At 67.1% G+C, this 21,877-nt stretch overlaps 2 protein-coding genes and 1 non-coding gene across 4 annotated transcripts; 1 reads left to right on the top strand and 2 right to left on the bottom strand.

The window, feature by feature from the left end:
• Nucleotides 1–4,978: 4,978 nt before the first annotated feature.
• LOC122214612 lies at nucleotides 4,979–5,085 on the bottom strand. Its single transcript, XR_006199993.1, has one exon. It is a non-coding gene; the product is annotated as a U6 spliceosomal RNA (small nuclear RNA).
• Nucleotides 5,086–5,476: 391 nt separating this feature from the next.
• TMEM259 (transmembrane protein 259) lies at nucleotides 5,477–13,597 on the top strand. 2 transcript variants are annotated; one of them, XM_042927749.1, is made up of 11 exons: nucleotides 5,477–5,841; nucleotides 9,336–9,611; nucleotides 10,298–10,397; nucleotides 10,857–10,967; nucleotides 11,164–11,286; nucleotides 11,375–11,475; nucleotides 11,608–11,623; nucleotides 11,746–11,829; nucleotides 11,950–12,082; nucleotides 12,152–12,251; nucleotides 12,344–13,597. In XM_042927749.1, exons 1-11 carry the CDS (start codon nucleotides 5,620–5,622, stop codon nucleotides 12,887–12,889), a joined length of 1,812 nt encoding a protein of 603 aa, XP_042783683.1. In that variant the 5' UTR covers nucleotides 5,477–5,619; the 3' UTR covers nucleotides 12,890–13,597. The 2 variants fall into 2 exon arrangements, with proteins under 2 accessions (XP_042783683.1, XP_042783682.1); XM_042927748.1 differs by having other exon boundaries at nucleotides 11,566–11,623.
• GRIN3B (glutamate ionotropic receptor NMDA type subunit 3B) lies at nucleotides 13,528–21,395 on the bottom strand. The gene is made up of 9 exons (XM_042927746.1): nucleotides 20,958–21,395; nucleotides 18,822–19,414; nucleotides 17,452–18,484; nucleotides 15,593–15,738; nucleotides 15,096–15,211; nucleotides 14,854–15,005; nucleotides 14,459–14,623; nucleotides 14,309–14,367; nucleotides 13,528–14,121 (listed from the first exon to the last, which is right to left on the bottom strand). The coding sequence occupies exons 1-9, from the start codon at nucleotides 21,393–21,395 to the stop codon at nucleotides 13,620–13,622; spliced, it is 3,204 nt and encodes a 1,067-aa protein (XP_042783680.1). The 3' UTR covers nucleotides 13,528–13,619.
• Between the last annotated feature and the right edge of the window lie 482 nt (nucleotides 21,396–21,877).

Raw genomic sequence — 21,877 nt, 5'->3', positions numbered from 1 at the left:
GGGCGGCGGGGGACGCGCGGGGCCCGGCGCCACGCCCCCGCCGCTGATTGGCCCCCGCGCACTTGTCCTTATAAGGCCGGGCCGCGTCGGATTCCTGCGGCCCGACTTCCTGAGCCCCTCGCCGCCCCGACCCCCGCCCCGCCCCCGCCCCGGCGGGGCGCCCCGTCCCCAGGGCTGGAGGGGCCCCCTCGTCCCGTCCGAGCCGCCGGGAAGCGGACGCGGGGAGGGGCAGGGGCTCCGGGCGGCCCAGACGAGGCCCCCCTGCCCTCTCCCTGCTGGAAGACCCCAGGCGGCGCCGGCAGCCTCCCTGCGTCTAAGTTTGCCCCTCTGCGCGAGGACGCGAAGGGGGGCACTGTTGGGTGGGACTCTGGCACCTTGGAGCACGGACGAGGACCCCTCTCTGTCACACTGAGGCGCCTCCCGGTCCACCCGGGTCCTGGGACTCCCACAGCTGGGTGGTGGACAAGGGAACTAGGGCAGGCTCCTCCAAGGAGGGGCCGCTGCGGCTGGGGCTTTGATGGATGAGTAGGAGTTTGCCAGCCCAAAAGGGATAGCGTTCCCGGCAGAACCAAAGGTGCCAAGCCCTGCAGAGACCGTCAGTGCTTGAAAGCACGTGGGGATCAACCCGATGGGCCGGGGAAGGCGAGCAATGACAAGGGGCCTCGAATGTCCCACCGAGGGATGACAGGGAGTGGGGAGACAGTGGGACAGAGACGAGAGGTCGGCATGTCCTGGGGTAGGGCTGAGGCTGCCAAGTTTTCCAGGCCGGGCACGCACGTGGTTCTCGACAGGCCGTGTGCGCTTGTACCGATAGATCAATAAATTCACAAATAGGTGACGGAATGAATGAATTCACTTACTCAGCAGCTCACTCTCCCTCATTCATCCACTCCTCAAATGCTCCCCAGCCTGGCTTCTGGGCCAGTCCCTTGCTAGGAGATGCTGGCTCACAGGAGACCTTAGCTCTGGTCCAGCCCGTCCCTAGAACGACTGAGCCAGGCCCAGACCCCACCCCTGCCCCTGTGGGCAGGCCCAGACCCCACCCCTGCCCCTGTGAGCAGGTACAGGACAGAAAGACAAGCCTGAAAGAGGGATGAAGGAAACTGGAGAGAAGCGAAGGCACCAGGAGAGGTGTCAAGGAAAGCTGCATGTAAAAGGGGACATGGGAGACGGGGTTTAAAAGCATGAGTAGGAGTTTGGCACATGTGACAAGCAGCTGGTTGGGCTCTGAGAGGGCTCAGAGGTGACTCACCCCTACCCCTTCCCTGAGGAGCGCACCTCCCTGGCCCCCACTTCCTGGATATCTGTCAACCCTTCCGATTCCTTCCATCCGAAGGTCCTTTCTTCAGGGTTCAAGTCCTAGCCGGTGGTCTCGGGTGAGTCCCTTCCCTTTTGGGTCTCAGCTTCCCCATCTGTGAAAGGGGGGACCAGTGCATGGCGGGGAGCCAACAACGGGAAGGTGCAGCTCTGAGTGTGGGAGTAATGTGGATTGTTGGTATCGAGGTGGGGTGCTGTGAGGGCGGCAGGGCCCTGCGGGGGCAGCCAGATGGCCCCCCTGCAGGTCCTGCTGGGGCATGGGAATCCGTGGGACCCAGGGCCCTGTGCGGCTGGCGGCGGGAAGGCGGCTCAAGCCGCTCCCCTGGGCCCCTGCCCCGGGCTGCGGTGGTCAGCGGCTGCCAGCAACGTGCCCAGCCCCCCGGTGCTTGTCCAGGAGCCGCCAGTGACTCTGGGGACCCCACCCTGCCCTGGGAGGCTCTGAGACGGACAAGATGGACCGGACGCTTGCCTGTGTGTGCAGCCCTAACGTCCACACCGTGCCCGCTCGGGCAAGTTCTCGGGGCGAGTGAGCGCTCGAGGCAGGGCCCCCCACCCCCTGGCAACCAGGGAGCAGAGGCTTCGTCCTAGATTTTAATTCATCCTGACTTAAAAGTAAATTCCATTTGGGGAAAACATCTGAGGAGATTTGAAACAACCCGGGAACATACGTGCTTTCCTGTTAGGTGTAAGTTTTGCACACCCCAGCTACGCGTGAGTGTTTCCACGCTATGTCAGCGTGGGAGGTGAGGCGTGCTGGGCATGGGAAGCCCAGCCCGGATTTGGAAAAGGGTGTAAATTAACACCTCGGGAATTTTTCACATACGTTGCATGTTGAAATGGTAATATTTTCAAGATAACGAGTTATGTGAAACGTATTACTAACACCGTTCTGTTTTAGTTCTTTTAATGTGGCTTCGAATTTAAAACCATGGGTCCGGTTGGTCTTATAAATTTCTATCGGCCAGCACTGTTCTGGACCCGGGGCCACATCCAGATCCCAGATTTGTGTATTCATTTTTTTGGTCTGGCCCTTGAGATAACGATGTTTTCTCACATTCTTAACCATCATTTTTTTTAAATGTTTATTTATCTTTGAGAGGGAGAGAGACAGAGTGTGAGCAGGGGAGGGGCAGAGAGAGAGGGAGACACAGAATCTGAAGCAGGCTCTGGCCTCCGAGCCGGCAGCCCAGAGCCCGACGCGGGGCTCGAACTCACGGACCGCGAGATCACGACCTGAGCTGAAGTCGGATGCTTAACCGACTGAGCCCCCCAGGTGCCCCTCCAACATTTTTAAGTGGGTGAAAGGAATAGTACTCTGCAACACGTGGGAATCATATAATTTTAAAATGTGTGTCGCACAAAAGTTTTATTGGCACTCAGCTGTGCCCACTCGTCTCCAACTGCCGTTGTGTCACACGGTGAGCTAAGGGCTCTGTCCGCCGCGAGGCTGAGAACATTGGCTTCTGGCCCTTCACAGAAGGTAGTTTGCTGACCTGGGTGCTAGGCACTCAACCTCCCGGAACCCAAGACATCCAGACTCAGACACCCCAAAATTCAACACTTCAGGTTTATGGAATAATTCCTTGGCCTCGGCGCCCCCACTTGGAGCCTGGGTTCAAATCCCGACTCCCCGCTTGGCCACGTGATTTTATGCGGCAATCACAGCTGGCCTCTCCATGCGTCCGTGTCCCCGTCTGGAAAGCTCCTCACTGCCCTCAGGTTCGCTGTCAGCGTGCAACAGGTTAACATGTACGTGCCTCTGAGCAGCCACAGGGAGCAGCCTGACATAAGGGTAGTTGAGTGAACACGAGTCAGTATCTTAGGAATGTTGGCGTCCATCAGGAACCTGGCAAAGAGGTCTGGGGCCCCTGCAGCTGTCCTCTGCCCTTGGCTCCCTGGCACTCACTCGTTTTCCAGGACCCACCCCTGGGGAGAATGCAGGGGATGAGTAATGATGAAGGGCTCACAGGGCAGGGCAGCTCCAGGTACCCTGGGGTGGGACCTCGGTGATGCCGGTGGGACGGGGACCACAGCTGGAGGACCTGGGGCTGCAGGGGCCCCTTCAGGTTCTGGGCTGAGGGCTCGGGCCCTGGGGTGTCGGTGGCCGGGCATGGGGGCTGCAGGTGCGGCAGGGGCCCCGGGCCCTTTCCCCACAGCCACCTCTTGGGCCACCCCATCCCCTCAGTGCCTGAGCTCTCTGAGTGGGACCCCGGGGCGTCAGGGCAGGACCCCGGGTCGGGCCCCTCTGTGGGGTCGGTGGGCGCCTTCTGGGTGGGTTCCCCTTGCTCTCGGCAAACAATCACTTCAGTCTTGTTGCCTGTGTCGGTCCTGGCCGGCGGGATGCAGACAGAACGTACTGTGACCAAACAGTAACAGTAACAACAGCATCTCAAAGCAGGGAGTGGGGGGACCTGTTAACTCAGGTCAGGAGCCTCCCTTGCTCAAAATCTGCCGTGGCTCCCCACTGCCCCCTCAGCCAAGATGTCCTCCAGGACCCCACCCCCTGCCGGGTGAACTCTCCACCAGGCATGCCCTCTCTGTGCCCCCACGTGTTCAGCCCCAGGCCTGTCTCAGGGCCTTTGCCCTGGCTGTGCTCTCTGCTGATGCTCTGGTCACCTGGCTCGTTCACTGCCCTCCCCTACTTGAGGGTCAGCTCCTCAGGAGCCTCCTCCCTGCGGCCCCATTTAACTCCCAACCTGCCCCAGCCCAGCCTCCTGCCCGATGCCACCAGCACACCCAGACGAGCAGCGGTGATGCCCACAGCACCCTGGGAGATCCAGCCCGTCTGCTAATTTCCCGGCTGTGCCCAGAAGCATGGGTGTGGTGTTTGGTCCTTCTCTTATCTCCTTGGGTTTAGACCTAGAACTTTCCTTGGCCATTTCTTCTTTCTTTTTCTTCCTTCCTTCTTTCCTTCCTTCCTTCCTTTTCTTTCTTTTTATTTTCATGACCGTGGCTTTCCAGGGATGCTGGTGGCTGTCCAGCGGCTAGCCATACAGTGTGGACGCTGGGTGAAATTGCACTGGCTTTGGTGAGTTTCTAGAACAGGGCAGTAAACTCTAGACTGTACGCGACCTTTTCAATGTAAATTACACTAATAAAAACAAGTTGCTACATTTCACATGCTCAGGAGCCCAGTGGGCTGGGACCTCTGCTGGACACGTGAGAAACTCACAGAGCCTCCCCACAGCCAGGCTGGATTTACTCTCCAGGTCAAAGGGACATCTGCCTGCCTCTCCGCTGGGAAAATTTTTTTTCCCTCCTTTGCAAGTAACAGGTGATTTGAGGGTGAACCCAATAATCTCAAGAGTGTGCATTTCTTGAGCCGTTAGCCAGGCCCTGTGCAGGGCACCCGACGAAACAGGAAGCGAAGGATTTCAGTCTCCTGGGCACGGAGGGGTAGAACGCCACCCGTCCGTCCGTCCATCTCCTGGGTGTGGTGCGCACCTGCCTGCCAGGTGTCTGGGCGGCGCGAGGTGACCGCCCCGAGACACCCGGTTCCCAGGAGGAAGAAATAGTATTTGCTGTTAGGGGCACAGCTGTCAGGGGCTGGAACGGGGCTCAGCCTGAGCGCGTCCTGGGGGACAGGAGCGGGGAGGGGCGGCCCAGGATCAGGGGGAAATCCGAGCGGTCGCCCGCCTCCTCGGGGAGCTGGGCTTGGTACCAAAATATGGAACGCTTCACGAATTTGCGTGTCATCCTTGCGCAGGGGCCATGCTAATCTTCTCTGTATCGTTCCAATTTTAGTATATGTGCTGCCGAAGCGAGCACGACTAACGGGGGCCCCAGCAGGGCTATTTAAAGACCAAAATCAAAATCATTTTACAGTTAGGCTAAACTGAGATAGCCGCATTGAACAAGTTTTCTAGAGCGCCATGCAAATGAATATCTCCTACCATCATGCTCGCCTTGAGTGTCTGTTATCACGCTAAAACCCTCAGATGTTGACGAATTTAATAGTCCAAATTCCGCCTCGCAGCCGCTGAGGCTTGTGGGGGATAATATGCAAAACACCTGGGCCAGACACCACCCCGCCCTGGCGCTCCGGGCCCGGCGACCAGGAGGGAGGGAGGGCGGGGCTGCAGTGGGCGGGCCGCCGGCATCCCAGCGTTCTCCGCGAGCGCAGGGAAGCCGCTCTTGCCGGCGCGGCGACTCGCTGGCGTCAGCAGGCCGCGGAGGCGGAAGATGGCGGCGGCGGCGGCGGCCGGGCGTCGGTGAGCAGCGCGGCCGCGGTGAGGACGGCCGATGGCGGCCGGGAGACGCCCTCGGGGACCCGCGGGCCGTTAGGGCGCGACGCTGGGCGGCATGTCGGAGCACGCGGCGCCCGGGGCCCCGGGGCCCGGGCCCAACGGCGGCGGCGGCCCGGTCCCCGCGCGCGGGCCTCGCACCCCCAACCTCAACCCCAACCCTCTCATCAACGTGCGCGACCGGCTTTTCCACGCGCTCTTCTTCAAGATGGCTGTCACCTACTCGCGGCTCTTCCCGCCCGCCTTCCGACGACTCTTCGAGTTCTTCGTGCTGCTCAAGGTGACCGAGGTCCCGACCCCTGACCCTTGACCCTAGCGGCCGGACCCTCCACCCAGGTCTGCGACCTCTGACCGCGACCCCAGCGGGGCGGCGAACCCCCTGCCTCCGGGCCTCTTAATCTTGCGATCCCAGCCCCCGTGCCCGTGCGACTTCTACCCGGGAGGCCCGAGTCTCACTCGCCCCGTTAGCGGCCCCTGATCCCGACTCCGGAAACTCACTGCCAGCTCTGTCCAGACTGCCCCCCACCCCTGGCCCTTCCCTTTCCCAGGACCCTCACCTCGGGAGGCAGGAGCCCGGGAGCCCAGCCCTGTGACCCTGACCGTGCTGCCTGGCCTCCTCCGCTCTGGAGGAGGCTTCCAGACCTGTCCTGGCCCTGACCAAACCCCCAGTCTTGGGCTTCCCCAAACCGGGAGGTTCCGGGCCTCCCTCTCCCAGGACAGGACACAGCCCATGCCCATCTTCCTGCACTGGAAGCCACACCCCATTTCCATCTCCCTCTGAGCCTCTCCGGGGAATGTGACCTAGCCCAGGACATAGCCCAGGACATGTCCCCGGGGTTAGTGGCAAAGTTATGACTTAGGAAGGGGCCATGCGCGAACCCCCTTCCCCTCCTCCCTCGGGTGGCACAGAGGTTTCAGCCATGGGCACAGCTCAGTGGGGACTGGCACTGGCCTAGGTCCTTCTACGACAGGATCTCCGATGACAGCTGGCAGCCCTTCAGAGAAGGTTCCGGGTTCCTGCGCAGCGTGGTGGTCCCGGTTGGGCAGATGGCCATTTCGTTTCCCATCAGCATGCTGCCCACTGGGGCGGGGTGTGTAGCATCCCCAAGTGAGCTCTGGGCTCCTTGTCTGCAGAGAGGGGGCTGGTGCTAGCATTCGAGGCTCTTGGGGTGCAGACCAGACCAGGTGGGTCAGGAGCTGACAGCACTTTGGGGTTTGGTGGGAGGAGTGCAGTCATAGCTGCCCAACAGACCCGGGTGCTGGTTCTGGCCTGCCAGTGTCTCCGGGGAGTCCCCCCCCCCCCCCACCAGAGTCCCCCTGTCCCTTGTCTTTGGGAGTGCCTGATGGCGCGAGGAGGCGGTCTTCCTCCTCCTCTCTCCCCAGAGCCCCCCCAGAACATCACGGGTCCCCTGTGGAGGATTCCTGAATCGGGGTTCCTTTATTGGGCTCCTGAGTGTGTGTGGGTGTGATTTCCCTGCGGGGAGGAAGTGCTGCTTGCCCCAGGTGGTCAGTCGGAGCTCAGCCTTCCCGGAGCAGGTCCTGGTCGCGTCAGTTCTGTCCCGCCACTTCCTGACACGGGAGCAGGACAGCCCGGCATACAGGTGTCCCTGGAGTAGGTGGTCAGGTGTCCCGGGGGGTTCTGACTCCTGAGTTCTCCTCTCTGGGTCGTGCTGCTGGGCCGAGAGATCTCTGGGCCAAAGCCTGGAGGCCCCACGGACCTCTCGAATCTGCCCGACCCCTGGTTCCTTTTGTTTCCCTCATCTGCTCAGTGAGGGCTGGGACTGGCTGGTTTGTGCGGCTGCTGCAAGTTCCAGAAAGCTCCGTGCCTTTACTTCCTGCCTGCCCAGCTTCCGGCACTCTGGCTGCAGATACGGAGGTCCCTTAGTGACTTCCTCAGAGCTGCGTCTTTCTGTGGCTCACAGCCAGGAGCCAGCCCAGACCACCTGATTCCCCACCGGGCCAGCCTTTGGGGGATGAGAGGCAGTGGCCGGGCCCGCGTTCCGGCAGCCTTGGCTCCCACCTCTGCCGGTTTTCCTGGCATCGAGGCCAGACTGGGACCTCCGAGTCCTGGAGCGGTGGGCACTAGGTGCCCCAGCCTGTCTCTGAACCTGGGGCAGCCTGACCGTGCAGCCACCGAGCGATGCTGGCAGGGTAGGCAGGGCTCTGGCATTCGGTGTTTCTGCCGGTCTTTCCCTCTGAAAAACGGAGGTGACCTCCGGGGTCGTTGTGACGTGCGATAGTGTGGAGTGCCGCCGGGGTCCTTGCTGTGAATGGGAGTCCCTGAACACGCCTCTGTGCCGCCTCCTGCCTGGTTCGGGGACCCAGCAACGAAGAGGGCGGAGCGGGAGGGAGGGGGAGACCAGGACATGGGGTGCAGCGGTGGCCCAGCAGGGTCTGTGTGGCGTTAGGCAGACTCAGGCCTGCTGCCCCCGGCAGAGGCCCCGGCTCCGCTCGTAGCTTCCACGTCTGTCTGCGGTGACCTGGACACGGGGGCTCTGCATCCGTGTCAACGCCGCCCGCGTCACCGTCTCCCAGGGGCACTGCAGGCCAAGGAGGCACGGTCCGCGTTGGCCCAACAGGGGTGGCGCGGATAACACGTCTGAGGGGTCTGGGCGGGCTCCCGGCTTCACGCGTACCTGGGCCCGGGTCGCAGCAGCACGCTCGGACGCTGGGCTCCTCCCATCCCCTGGCTCTGCGCGCCCTCAGGTCACGGCCCCCGTGGCCCGGCGGGGATGGGAGTGTGTGCCCCTCTGCCCATCCGCAGGGCTGGCTCCGGCGGGGAGGTCAGGCGGTCCGTGGCTGGCACTGGCAGCGTGTGCGGGGCTCGCGGAGAGCGTGGGAGGGACGAGGTCCTGGTGGCCCTGCCCGTGGCCCTGTAGCCACGGGTAGCGGGCGTGTAAAGTGCGCACCGGCTCCTCCGAGGAAACACCTTGTCTTTGGCCGAGCGGCCCCTGGGCTCGCCGGCTCCTGGACGGCCTCTTTTTCCGGAACAGCGCTGGGCGTCCCATCGGGCCAGCTGGACCCTTTCTCTGGGGGCGGGGGCAGTGGGTGATACACGGGAGTGAAGCCCCAGACGCAGCGCCCAGTCTGGGGGTGACCCGTGGCCAAAGGCCCCTGAGAAACTCGGCCGTCAGACAGTGAGATGGGCTCTCGGGGAGGGGGGCGGCCCTCTTGACGCTCCTCTAAGCTGGGTAAAAGGTGCTGCTGGTGAGGTGCCGTGGGGCAGAGTCCCCTCTCACCCTGGCGGCAAGGGGCAGGTCGTTTTCTGTGGTGGAGGCCGTTCTGGGTGCTGTGGGGGTGGAGCAGCCCCCTTTCCCCACCCGGCCATGCCAGGAGTGCCCACCTTAGCCAGTCCCAGACGCTGCCCAGTGTTCTCCGCGGGCAAGATCGCCCTGGGAGAGGCTGCACCGTCCCCACGAGCTGGCCCTGCCAGCCCAGGAGCGGTGCGGAGGGCGCGGCCGGTGAGGTCAGGGGTGCCCTGAGGACAAGGCAGAGCGCGGGGCTGCCCTGCGGGCCTCCAGGCGGGGGCGGTCACCGGTGTCACCATGTGCTCTGCGGGGTCCTCTGTCAGGTGGGCCCAGGCCCAGTGTGCCCTGTCCCCGGGGGAGGGTCCTGCAGTGTCTGAGAGGGCATCCCTGCTTCCCTGGGCCGTCACGGGACTTGCCCACGTCCCTGGGACTTCTTCTTCCCCTGGAGCCAGCTCAGCACAGCCCCTGCCCGGGAGGGGCCCCCGAGTGCCGGGGGCTCCCGCACTGACCGCCCTCCCTCCCACAGGCCCTGTTTGTGCTCTTTGTCCTGGCCTACATCCACATCGTCTTCTCCCGCTCGCCCATCAACTGCCTGGAGCACGTGCGGGACAAGTGGCCTCGGGAGGGCATCTTGCGCGTGGAGGTCCAGCACAACTCGAGCCGCGCACCCGTCTTCCTGCAGTTTTGTGATGGTGGCCGCCGCGGCAGCTTCCCTGGCCTGGCCGTGGAGCCGGGCAGCTTGGAGCTGGAGGAGGAGGAGGAGGAGCTGGCCGTGGAGATGTTTGGGAACACCTCCGTCAAGGTGAGCTGGCCGGGAGGGGCCTGCACGGCGAACCAGTGATTCGTCTGGTGGCAGGCCCAGCGCTTGACCTGGTGCGCTCCTGTAGGTGCGGCCTTCGGGGCAGGGACTGTGCTGGGAGGTTCGGGGCCCTGGGCCGTTTCCCAGCCCTTACTTGGAAAGGATTGGTCTGATTCTGGGGGCACCAAGGGCAGACAGACACAGCTGACAAGGAGCCCCCTGGAAACGCTGGGCCCAGTGCTCAAAGCCGGTCCCGGCTGTCCTAGGTGGAGTGGCCGTCTGTGGGGTGGTGAGCACCGTCACTGGAGACGTGCAGGGGCCCCCGGCACCTGCGGGGGTGGGGTGGATGTGTGGGGCCCACAGCCTGGAAGGAAGGACACGCTCAAGCAAGTTCGAGGCCAGAGTCCCACAGTTGAGGGGCTGGCGCCCGTGGGGCGTGGGTGCCAACCTTGCCAGGCGGCCCCATCCCGCCGATCCTGCCCCTGTCCCCGGCTTCAGAGTGCAGACCCTCACCCGAGGTGGCCGCTCGGGGGGGGGGGGGGGGGGGGGGCTCGGTGTTGGGGGTCTTTGGTGGGTTACAGGGCAGAGGCTGGCGGTCACGGCAGCCGGGGTGGAGTCTCCGTCTTTCAGTCAGCAGGGGAAAGGGGCCTCTGGGCCGGGCCGCTGACCCCTGTCTTGGCGCTCCACAGTTCGAGTTGGACATTGAGCCCAAAGTGTTGAAGCCACCGGGTGGTGCCGAGCTCCTGAATGACAGCCAGGAGTCCCCCTTCCCAGAGACGCCCTCTAAAGGTACATGCCCGGGGCGCCCGGCCGGCTCAGTCCCGAGAGCGCATCTCTCTCCATCTCAGGGTTGTGAGTTCCGGCCCCACGTTGGGTGTAGAGATGACTTAAGAAATAAAACCTTAAAAAAAGTACAAAAAAGTACACCCCGCGTGGGCTGCCGAGGTGTGCTTGGCGCCTCAGGACAGCAGGTCACCGTCTAGGGCTGCACCCCTGCGCAGAGGGGCTGGGGGTCTGAGCAGCCAGATGGGTACTGGAGAATGGCCACTCTGTGCCTCAGTTTCTCCCTCTGTCGGCAGCGTGTGGGACTCCTTCTCTGGGGGCCCCGAAGGACCCGTGGGGGGTGTGGTGCAAAGCAGCTCTACCGGCGACCTCCTCCCTGGAGGCTGGCCTGCCCCTCCCCCTTGCCCCACCCCCCCAGCCCTCCAGGGGCGCCCCCCCGGAGGCTCACTGAGCTTGCCCCGGCAGCATGGCCACAGGATGAATATGTCGTGGAGTACTCGCTGGAGTATGGCTTCCTCCGGCTGTCCCAGGCCACACGACAGCGACTCAGCATCCCTGTCATGGTGGTCACTCTGGGTGAGTGTCCCCCAGGGTGAGGCAGAGGGGATTTGGGGCAGCCCGAAGCCCTTGGGACCCGGGTCGGGGGGGCTGTCTCCACCCTCTGGCAACAAGAAGTCTCCTTCCTCCACGGCATCCTGGGGCGGGAGGGTCACGGTGCTGCCTGGGGCGGGGCCCTGGCCAGACGCGCGCCCCGCCCTGTGCCCGCCCGCAGACCCCTCGCGAGACCAGTGCTTCGGGGACCGCTTCAGCCGCCTGCTGTTGGCCGAGTTCCTGGGCTACGACGACATCCTCATGTCCAGCGTCAAAGGCCTGGCCGAGAACGAGGAGAACAAGGGTGCGGCGGGCGGCAGCAGGTGGGGGCCGGGTGCGGGGCGGTGGGCGGGTGCGCGCTCACGGCTCCCCGCCCCCCCCCCTCCACGCAGGCTTCCTGCGGAACGTGGTGTCCGGTGAGCACTACCGTTTCGTGAGCATGTGGATGGCTCGCACGTCCTACCTGGCCGCCTTCGTCATCATGGTCATCTTCGTGAGTGCCTCGGGGGCGGCGGGCGGGGTGGGGGCGGGGCGGGCGTGCGGGCCGCCCCCCCCTGAGGCATCGCGTGGCCCTCGCTTGCAGACCCTCAGCGTCTCCATGCTGCTCCGATACTCCCACCACCAGATTTTTGTCTTCATTGGTGAGTCTCCCTGCTGGGCCAGCCGGGCGGGAGGGGTGGGCTCAGCCCCGTGGCCCCCTGCCCACCCTCCCCGCCCCCGGGCACCTCACCCGGTCTGCCCGCCCGCCGCTCTCTGCCCGCAGTGGACCTGCTGCAGATGCTGGAGATGAATATGGCCATCGCCTTCCCCGCCGCGCCCCTGCTGACCGTCATCCTGGCCCTCGTAGGTGAGGACTCCGCCCTCCCGGCCCCGCCCCCGCCCCGCCCCGCCCCGCCCCGCCCCCCACTCCCGGGGTGCCCCGCCCCCGGCGCCCCGCCCCCAGCCCAGCCGCCGGGCCTTCCCGCAGGGATGGAAGCCATCATGTCCGAGTTCTTCAACGACACCACCACGGCCTTCTACATCATCCTCATCGTCTGGCTGGCCGACCAGTACGACGCCATCTGCTGCCACACCAACACCAGCAAGAGACACTGGCTGCGGTGAGCACGGCGGGTCGGTGGGGGTCCGGGGTGGGCTCGGCGGGCGGCGCCTCACTCTCCTCCCTCCAGGTTCTTCTACCTGTACCACTTCGCCTTCTACGCCTACCACTACCGCTTCAACGGCCAGTACAGCAGCCTGGCCCTGGTCACGTCCTGGCTCTTCATCCAGGTGAGGACTCGCGTCCGAGGCGCCGGCCTCTGCGGGGCCCTGGCTCCCGCGGGGGGGCCCGCCTGACTCCGAGCCCGCCCTCCGCCCTCCAGCATTCCATGATCTACTTCTTCCACCACTACGAGCTGCCCGCCATCCTGCAGCAGATTCGCATCCAGGAAATGCTGCTGCAGACCCCGCCCCTGGGCCCCGGCGCCCCCACGGCCCTTCCGGACGACCTCAACAACAACGGAGGTGCCCCGGCCGCCGCGCCTGACCCTGCCGGCCCGGCCCCTGCCCTGGGCCCTGGCTCGCCGGGTGCCAGTGGGGGTCCCGGGCCCGTGCCTGAGGCGCCCAGCTCCCTGGTGGCCGCGGCGGCCTCGGTGGCGGCGGCGGCCAGCGGTGACCTGGGCTGGATGGCAGAGACGGCCGCCATGATCACAGACGCCTCCTTCTTGTCTGGCCTGAGTGCCTCCCTCCTGGAGCGACGGCCCGCTGGCCCACTGAGCCCTGGTGGAGGGCCCCCCCGAGTCCCCCAGGACAGTGCCCCCTCCAGCAACTCCCTGGCGCGTGACGAGGCGCCCCCGGCCGTCGGGGTGAGTGGGCCCAGCCCTGCACCCACAGCCCCAGTGGACCCGCCCCCGGAGGTCGGCTCCTGAGCCTTGGGCAGCTGACCGCACCCCCCCCCCCCCTCCCGTCCCTGGCCATGCAGGCCCACTGGGCATGACCTGGCCGGAGCCCTCGGGTGTCGGGGAGGATGTCCCGGTGGTTCTTGGGACTGCCCAGCCTGCCTCGGGGTGGTGTCAGGGTCCATTGGGTTCGCCCAGAGGTGGCCGTCTCTTCCCCAGGGTGGGGCCTGCCGGAGGCCTGTCCCTGCTACGTTAGTGGTGGGCCCCCTCAGCCGGCAGATGGAGGCAGGCCGATGAGAGTGGGGTGGGGGCTCCGTGGAAGGTTCTGGAAGGGGCTGGTGAAACGTGTGGAGTGAGCTGTCCCTCAGTAGCAGAGCTGGGCAAGTCTCCGATCAGGTGAATGCCGGCGGGGGCCACCCTCGCTGTCCCGGCCCGCTTGGCTGGTGCTGCATCATGCTCAGTGCCTTCTCCACGGCACCTGACCCCGGGTGTGCGTACCAGGGCTGGGGTCCCAGGAGGGCAGAGTTGGCACCTTGGGGTTGGGGACGCAGACACGGGCGCCCACCTGGAAGGCAGCGGCCGGGCACAGGCGTCCAGCCCTGCTTGGGTGGGAGTGGGACAGGGCTGGTGGCCAAACTGAGTCCCTCGGTGAGGAATGCACAAAGGCGCTCGTTCCATCCTATTTAATTGCAGTGTACAAAATCGTGTTTGTATATAGAATAAACTGTTGGCGGCGGCCTGGCGGCGTCTGTGTGCGCGGTCAGGGAGGGGCCTCCGTGCTTCCTCCCGTCGCGCTAGGACGGCTTGTGTGCAGGCTCCGGAGCGGGGGCCGCCCCGTCCAGGCCGGCAGGGGTGGGGGGGGCGTTCCCCGGGATGGGTCACCCGTGGCTTCAGGTGCTTCGGCTGCCTCGGGGCAGGCTTCGGGCAGGTGCAGAGGCCGGTCGCCGGGGCCATCCCCGAGCTGGGCCAGGAGCGCTCGGCGCCGCGCCAGGGCCTGCTGGAGCCGCTTCTGCGCGCTCCTGATGCGCTGCTCCAGCTGCTCCAGCTCACCGGGGCCTGGGGCGCCCGAGGACCGGCGGCCGTCGGAGCAGAGCCAGACGGGGCCCTCCGGGGGCCCGGCCTCCGAGTCCGGCGCTGCGGCGGCCACACCGGGCTCCAGCAGGAAGCGCACACGACGCTCCCCCGCCGCGGCCCGGCGCACGTGCGTCCAGCCCCCCTTACCTGCAGAGGCCGTGGGCGTGTCCCGCTGCTGCTCGGGAGCCCTGGGGACATGGGGGGGGGGGGTGGGCTGCGCCAGTGTCCTGGCGCTCTGCCCCTGGGGTCAGGGTCCCCGTCGGTGTGGGGCTTCCTTGTCCTTCCGGGGAGGGCCGAGGCGAGAAGCGGTCAGCTTGAGGGTGGGGGTCAGAGCTGGCCGGGGGGCGGGGGGCGGGGGGCTTCGGGGCCCCTTACCTTGGCTCTGGCTCCTCGTGACCTTCCGGAGGCTCTGTGTTGAGCGCGCGGTGGATTCTCTGCAAGTCCGGACAGGCGCTTTGTCGGGGTCACGGGAGGCCGCCGTCGCCCGCCCGCGCAGCCCGCGCGTCCGCGCAACCCGCCCCTCACCTGGCTGGTGTGCAGCCAGTACTGCAGCCTGTTGCCTCTTCGCATGCGCGGGAGCACCAGGTGGTAGAAGACGTGCTCCCCCAGAGAGCTGAGCAGGGCGCTGCCGAGGCCCAGGCAGAACAGCACGAACAGTCCCGAGAAGTGGTAGATGCCCACCTGCAGCGTCTGGGGGGGGGGGGGGGGGCGGGGGGACGACACAGGCACAAACCCTCGCGGGCGAGGCCGGAAGGGGAGCCCTGGCCGAGGCTTCCACGTTCGTGGAGAGGACACCGGAGCTGGGCTTTGGTAGGACACGTAGGAGCGCACACCCCTTGGCAACCACCGGGGCGGGGGCCGTGCAGGCTCAGGGTGCGCCCCCGCCTGCCCCCACCCCGTGTCCCCGGGCCCTGCCGCACCTCGGTAACGGCGAAGACGCGCTTCCCACAAGGCACCATCTTGTACCACTTATCGTGCAGCAAGTCGATGAAGCCGGAGGACTTGTAGCGGCTGATGAACTCGGACAGGTTGGAAGTGAGCGGCGAGTTCTGAGGGAGTCCGATGCCGTAGCCTAGGGGAGGCCAGGGGTGGGGTTCGGGCCAGGCTGGACGCAGCCCCAGAGGAGCCGTCCCTGGGGCCACCGTTCCCCGCGGCCCCTCACCCTCCATGGCGAAAGGCTTGCCCACGGTCAGTAGTTTGCAGTCGGCGTCGATGGAGACCTCGTAGTCCAGGAGCGACTTGTCCATGATGAAGGCGTTGAGCTTGGGGGGGTCGCTCCTGCGGGGTGGGGGCAGTGGGGTGAGAGGCCCCGCCCCCGCGGGCTCCGCCCACCCCGGTCCTGCTCCGTTCCCCCCCCCCCGCAGGCCCCGCCCACCCCGGGGTCACGGCTCGCGCCCGCCCCACCCCGATGGTTCGTCCCCGTAGTCGCCGGCCCCGCCCCCGGTGCTCCGCCTCGCCCCTCGGGCCCCGCCCACCCCGGAGTCCCGCTCCGGGCCCCCCCCCCCACCACCGTCCTGCCCCGTCGCCCCCGCCTCGCGCCCGCCCCCCTCACGGTCCCCGGTGCTCCGCCTCGCCCCGTCAGGTCCCGCCCCCTCGGCTCGACCCAACCCCCGCATGCCCCGCCCCTGCAGGGTCGGGCCCGCCCCCCCGCGGCCTCACGTGAGCATGGAGACGCCGTGGGGCGTGGTGGGCGCGCTGTGGCGCCGCATGTGCGCGTACATGTCGGGGAAGCTCTTTTTGATGTAGGCCTCGGCGCTGCTCTCCCACACGGTGCCCACGCGGAAGCCCTGGGACGGGTGGTGCAGCTGCGGGGGCAGCTCGTCAGCCCGGGCCGCTGTCGCCCCGGCCTCCGGCTGCCCCGCGTCCCCAGGGCTCTCGCCCAGCTCCTCCCGCCGCCGCCGCCGCCGCCGCCGCCCCGACTGGGGCCCCTCTGGGCGCCGAGAGGGGGTCAGCGGCACCCCTGCCCCACCCACTCGGTGCCAGGAGCTCCCCAGTCGTGCTGTTCCGCGACATGGCCCTCTCTCTGTCCCTGGGGGGCAGGATCGCCAGGGTGAGGGCCGCTCTCCTCAGTGCCCACTGTCCATCTCCACGCAGACCTGGCCCCGAGCCCGAGCCCCAACCCCAGACCTCCTCCTCCTCCTCCTCTTCTCACCACCTCCTCCGTGGCTGCCCTGGGGGGGGGGGGGGCCGCGGGAATCCCTTGGGATCAGGCCCCCCACACCTGTCCTCCCGGCCCTTCCCGCCCCAGTCGGCCCTGTACTGCCTCTTCTCGCCCTGTTTCTCTGGTCTCCACGCCACGTGGGTCTGCAAATCCCGTGGCTCCACTTTCAGAACCACCCGGGACCCCGCAGCCCCGCTGGCCGCTCCTCCCTGTCCTGGCTCCCCAGCGCCGCCCACAGTCTGCAAACTCCTAAGGGATGAGCGAGTGGTGACACTGACCCGCGCGTCCTGATGTGGCCACAGCCCTCCGGAAAAGCCGGACCCTTGTCCTGTGGAGCGTCTAGAGCAGTCCTGTCTGGAACCTTCCGACGAGGAGACCCTGTACCTGTGCTGTTCTCGGTGGCTGTTGGGCGCTTACAGTTAATTAGATGTTGAACGTGGCCGCGTGTGAGCGGCTAGCACATCACACAGCGCTGGGCCTAGGCTGTCGTACCAATTTACAAAGATACGGGGCTTAGGGTGCGGCACCCCTCAGGACACAGCCGCATCCGAACAGTGGGAGCTGCCACGGGACAAAAACAATTTCTCCAGCAAACACATTTTTGGACAAGAAATAAGTGGAGAGGAAATGTACCCACAGTGCCTGCGTGTTTAGGACCAGATTCAAACAAGCCAGGGGGGGAGAAAAGACAACTGGGAAAAGGGGACCCCGAGGTGTGTGAAAGCTTCCAGAAAACTGGTGAAATGACAGTCCAGTGGCTGGGACTGGCCTGGGTGGCTGGGAGTTGACTTAGGAGCTGGACAATGGGTTCATCTGTGCTGCTCACTGCTCCCTGTTTTTCATTAAAAACAGAGAAATATGTAGACCGGGGCACACCTCTGCCCTGCCCGCAAGCCGCCAGGGCTCCGAGAGAAAGTTCTGTCTCAGAAAGAACTGCTTTAGACACCCTGCAGGACCTGCCCCGGGGCCTTTGCACCTGCTCTGCCTTCTCTCCCATCATTCCTCCCTGATCTCTACATAAAAGTCTCTCGAATGGCACCCCCTCCCAGAGTTATTTCGTCACCCTCGTTTCAGAAAACGCCCCTCCCGGGACTCCCTGTGTTCCCACTCTGCCTCATTTTCCTTCCTGACACTTCATAGCCATCTCACACACCAATCCGGCGTGCTTCTCTTGACCGCGACACCTCTCCCTGGGGCACGGAGACCTTCGCCTGTTTGGTCCCGGCCGGGTCCCCGACGCCTGGCGCACACACCGAGCGCTCGACGCATGTTTTCGGGAGCAGGTGGCCGCCGGCGGCTGGGTCTCGGGGCGGGAACCGGGGGGAGAGGGACACCTCCCGGCCCCACGGCTGCCCACCTTGGGGTCATGGATCCCCGACAGCTCCTCGAAAGTCTTGTCCCCGACCATGACGGCGGCCAGGTTGGCCGTGTAGCTGGACAGCACGAGCAGGCAGAAGATGGCCCACAGGTTCATGAGGAAGCGGCCCGTGGGGCACTTGGGCGTCTTGCTGGAGACCGTGCGTCCGAACAGGATGGCGTAGCAGAGGTTGAGCGCCGAGGAGTAGGAGAACACGGTGGCCCGGTTGCGGCCGCGGGGCGTGAGGCCGTAGGGGCTGCGCCACTCGTACAGCGTGAGGAAGAGCGCGGTGAGGTGCAGGGCCGCGAAGACGCCCAGCCACATGGACCAGTGCAGCGGCCACGTGAAGGCGCCGATGGGCGAGGCCGTGTCCCGGGCGCGCACCATGATGCCCAGGCTGGTGGAGAAGAAGGGGCTGCTGAAGTCCAGCACCTGGGAGCGCGCCGAGTTGATGCTGAAGCTGGTGACGGCCATGTGCGCCCTGCCGGCCAGCAGGTCGCCCACCAGGCCGGTCCAGCGGCCGTCCCGCGGGGCGCCGTACTTGCCGTCGGCCACGATGTACAGCTCGAAGTCGAAGGGCGCGTCCCCCGCCAGGCGCTCCAGCAGGTCGATGCAGTAGCCGTAGCAACACTTGCGCAGCGCCCGCGGCGCCGAGCCGTTGGCCAGGGCGGCGAACAGCGCGTCCAGCGCGGCCGAGCCGTTGGTGCCGGGGGCCAGACACAGCCGCCCCGCGGGGCACTGCCCGTCCTCGTCCGGCTCGCGGGCGAACACGAACGGGTGCTCCACCAGCGTCACCACGCGCAGCCGGGGCCGGCCTCCGGCTCCCGGCGCCGGCGGGGGCCGCGCGGCCGCGCCGCCCGGCTCCGACTCCAGCCGCCCGGCCCGCCAGCCGCCCACCGTGGCCCAGGCCGGGGCGCCCCGCGGGTCCTGGCGCAGGCTCCACACTCGGAAGTGCCGCGACACGTGCACCTGGGAGGAGCCGGTCACCCACACGGGCCCCGTGCGGCCCTGGAAGGACGTGTTGGCCAGGAACCTGGCGGGGGGGGGGGGGGCACCGTCAGGCAGCGGGGGCCGGACCCCTTGCCAGCGTGGCACCCGCGCGCCACGGGGGCGGGGACGGTGCCCCGGCCCGAAAGCGACGACTTCCCCGCTTCTCAGGCCCGGCGAGGCCGCCTGGCTGGTTCACTTCCCCTGCCCTGCACGCGGCCCCCAGAGCGCCCCAAGCCCCCGCCTGCCCCTCCCCCTGCCCTGCTTCCACCTTAGGGTCAACACCCGCTTTCTCGGGAGGATACGATGGCCGGTATACAGCACGGACCCAACAATGGTGTCTTTGCAGACTCACAGACGGGACCCGCACACCCCTCACTCACCGTGCCAGCAAGCGGCCCGAGGACAGGGACCCGGGCGGGCGTGGGTCGTGGCAGTCGACCGTGGCGGGGGGCAGGGCGCGCTCCGGTTCCGCGCGGGCCGCGCTACCCAGGGCGCGAGCCACCAGCTCCACGGCGTCATGAATGGCGGCCTCCAGCGGGGGCCGGGCCACCTCGCCCAGCGCCAGCAGCCCGAGGGGCAGGCCGTCCGTGGGCAGTACCTCAGGGGACAGTGGTGTGCCCAGCAGCCAGCGGGGCCCCGGGGGCGCGGCCTGCAGCACCCGGAGGGCGCGGGCCGCGTCACAGCCAAGGAGTGCAGCCACGGGCACTGGGGCCGAGCCCCCCGTCGGGGCCCCCAGGGGGGCCAGGCGTGCCTGCAGCCCCGCGGCACCCGGCTCCGGCCGACCCAGGTCCAGCACAAGCTTTGGGGCCCCGCCGGCCCGGGCGGTCCAGAGGGCCACCAGCCCAGCAGGGTCCCGCACGCGGCAGAGCACCAGGCCGACGTCCTCCCAGGCATGGGCCCGCAGCACAGACACCAGCACGTCGAGCAGCGTCTCCAGGGGGCTGGCCCAGTCCAGCTGCAGGTGGAACGGATTCTGGAAAGGGGGTGGGCACAGTTAGGGCTGGCGACCTGTGACCCACCGCACCCTCCCCAGCCCCACGGGTAGGTGCTCGATAAATAGACGTCCTCTTTAAGGCCGGGCGGCATGGCATGCCTGCCTCCGCCAGCCCACCCCTGCTCTAAACCCTCTCTGTCTCCCCACTACCATCAGCACAAAGCCCAGCCTCCTTGGCCTGACACTCAGGGCCTACTCGCTTGGCTCTGGCTACCCTGGTCGCACCCCACTTTGGGGCTTTTCGCATTTCCCAGCTGGAACACCTCTTCTCTCTCTCTCTCTCTCTCTCTCTCTCTCTCCCCGGCACCCAACTCCTACACATCCTTCAAAACCCAGGTCCATCACCCATCCCCTATTCAGACTTCCCTGGCGAGCCAGGGGCCGAGGGACTCCTCTATGCCCTGTGGCACCCAGAAAGTTCTCCGGGACTTGCTCTTAGCCTGTGAAGGATGAGAGAGAGGGCAATGCCAGACACCTAAGGCGAGCAGGGTGTTGCCCGGGTGAGGACAGGATGCCCAGGGCTGAGGCTGCTGTTCAGTCCCTGGGGGTCCAAGCGAGTCCTCCCAAAAGACCGACGTAAATAGCAGGGGCTCCGGTCCTGGAGGCGGCAGCAGAGGGCGCCACAGGCCTGGCTTTGAGTTCTGTATCTTTCCCACAAGGTCGGCGCAGGGGGACCGCCTCGAGGCAGGGACAGCGGGGTTGAGGAGACCCCAGGCTTCCTCTACAGTCGAGGTCTCCCCTCCCCGAGGAGAAGGACGGCCTGGAGGGGCTTCAAGCTGCGTTCGGAAGGCGGGAGGCCCCTACCAGTCCCCATATCTCTAGGTTGGGCCCCTCCCTGCTGTCCTTGTAAGGGGGCCTTTCCCAGAGGCACCACGGGGGTCCCCAGAGCCCTCTCAGTCACCCCTCATCCGTATCCCGCTTTCTGCTTCTTCGGGCCCAGATCCAGGCCCAGAGGCGGAATCAAGGAGAGAATAAACTCCAGAGATGCGGAGGGAGGGGTCTGACTGACAGGGAGGGTGGCCCGTCGCGGGGAGGAGGCTGGGGAGACCAGCAGACCCCGGAACTGCACCCCAGAAACGGGCAGAAAGACCCGCTTCCCCTCCCAGCCCGGGGCCCTGCTCGGTGGGGCTGGGGGGCGCCCTCGGACCGGGGAGGGCTTCTGGGGCCCACAAGGGCAGCAGCCACGGTGGGGAGACCCCATCACCAAGGCCCAGGAAGGGGGTCTGCGCAGGAGTTGCGGCCCCGCCGCGCCCCACCGCGCCCCACCGCGCCCCACCGCCCCCCTCCAGGCGGGCCTCGAGTGGCTTTGGCCATCCTGGGTCCAGAAGCATCGCACCGGGTCGGCCGCCGTTTCTGGGTCCCCGCGCCCTAGGGGGCATCCGGGGTCAGGAGTCCACGTCCCGCGAGCCCCGGGGGCTCCTGTGCCAGCGCCCCCCGGCGCCTCTGGCGTCGGACCCCCGGCCCCCGCCCCCCAGGGCGTCCCGGGGCCTCCCTCGTCCGGCCCCCGGGCGTCCCCGCGTACCGGGTCTCCGAGGGGCGCGCGCGCCTCCCGCCGCAGCACGCTGAGCACGGGGGTCTCGGCGGCGGCCGCCAGGAAGTGCAGCTGCCGCAGCTCGGGCCGCGCCCCCGGGAATGCGAGCACGGCCCGCACGCCCGGCGCCGCCAGCGCCTGGCACAGGCCGCGGGCCAGTGAGGCGGGGTCGCGGGCAGGGGGCGCGGCGGCCACCAGCTCCAGGCTCAGGTTGTGCGGCAGCCGCGGCGCCCGGGCGGCCCGGGCCAGGGCGGCGCGGACGCGGGCGCGGGCGGCGGGCGCGCGGGGCAGGAGGGCGCCCAGGCGCACCGAGCCCCCCAGGCGCTCCAGGACGCCGCACGGCTGCGGGTGGCCCCCCGCGGGCCCCGGCCCCGGCCCCAGCGCCAGCGCCAGCGCCAGGCCGAGCCACAGCGTCCGCACAAACTCCATCCCAAAGTTGCCGGCCGCGCCGCGGGGCTGAGCCGCCGGGGCCACCGCGCAGGAGGCGGGGTCTGGGGCCCGGCCCCCGCCGCTCGCTGCCCCGCCCCCCGCGGGGCAGGGGCATCCCTCCCCCGCGCGCCCCCGCCCCCCACGCCGCCGGCCGACCTGCGCCCGCCCTCGCTCCGTCCGGCGCCCCAGGGTCGGCAAGCCTCTAGGGAGGAGCGGGACCCACGACCCAGGGCGGGAAACTGAGGCTCAGATGGCCACGCCGCGCGGGGGTGGGGGTGGGGGTGGGGTGTGGTCCCCAACCACCGCTCTTCCCAGCTCCGTGCCAGGTGAGTTATTTCCCCATTCTACAGACGAGGAAACCGAGGCTTGGCACCGGGAAGGGCATTTGTGTCCAAATCTGTCCCCACACTCATCCCCGTTCCACCGCAGAATCGCTCATGCCCCAGCCTGGGAACGCTGCCCGTTGATGTCAGGGGAGCTGA

This window comes from Panthera leo, chromosome A2 (genome assembly GCF_018350215.1).
Source record: "Panthera leo isolate Ple1 chromosome A2, P.leo_Ple1_pat1.1, whole genome shotgun sequence".
NCBI classification, from domain to species: domain Eukaryota; kingdom Metazoa; phylum Chordata; class Mammalia; order Carnivora; family Felidae; genus Panthera; species Panthera leo.
The sequence above is the reverse complement of the archived record's forward strand: the minus strand, read 5'-3'. Positions and strand labels throughout refer to the sequence as shown.

Coding starts and splice junctions, on each gene's coding strand:
- GRIN3B (XM_042927746.1), bottom strand. CDS start 21,395: ATGGAGTTTGTGCGGACGCTGTGGCTCGGCCTGGCGCTGGCGCTGGCG. Junction 18,485..18,821: donor TCGGGCCGCTTGCTGGCACG/GTGAGTGAGGGG, acceptor CCCCCCCGCCAG/GTTCCTGGCCAACACGTCCT. Junction 14,122..14,308: donor CACGAGGAGCCAGAGCCAAG/GTAAGGGGCCCC, acceptor CCATGTCCCCAG/GGCTCCCGAGCAGCAGCGGG.
- TMEM259 (XM_042927748.1), top strand. CDS start 5,620: ATGTCGGAGCACGCGGCGCCCGGGGCCCCGGGGCCCGGGCCCAACGGC. Junction 11,476..11,565: donor TCGTCATCATGGTCATCTTC/GTGAGTGCCTCG, acceptor CCTCGCTTGCAG/ACCCTCAGCGTCTCCATGCT. Junction 11,624..11,745: donor CCAGATTTTTGTCTTCATTG/GTGAGTCTCCCT, acceptor CTCTGCCCGCAG/TGGACCTGCTGCAGATGCTG.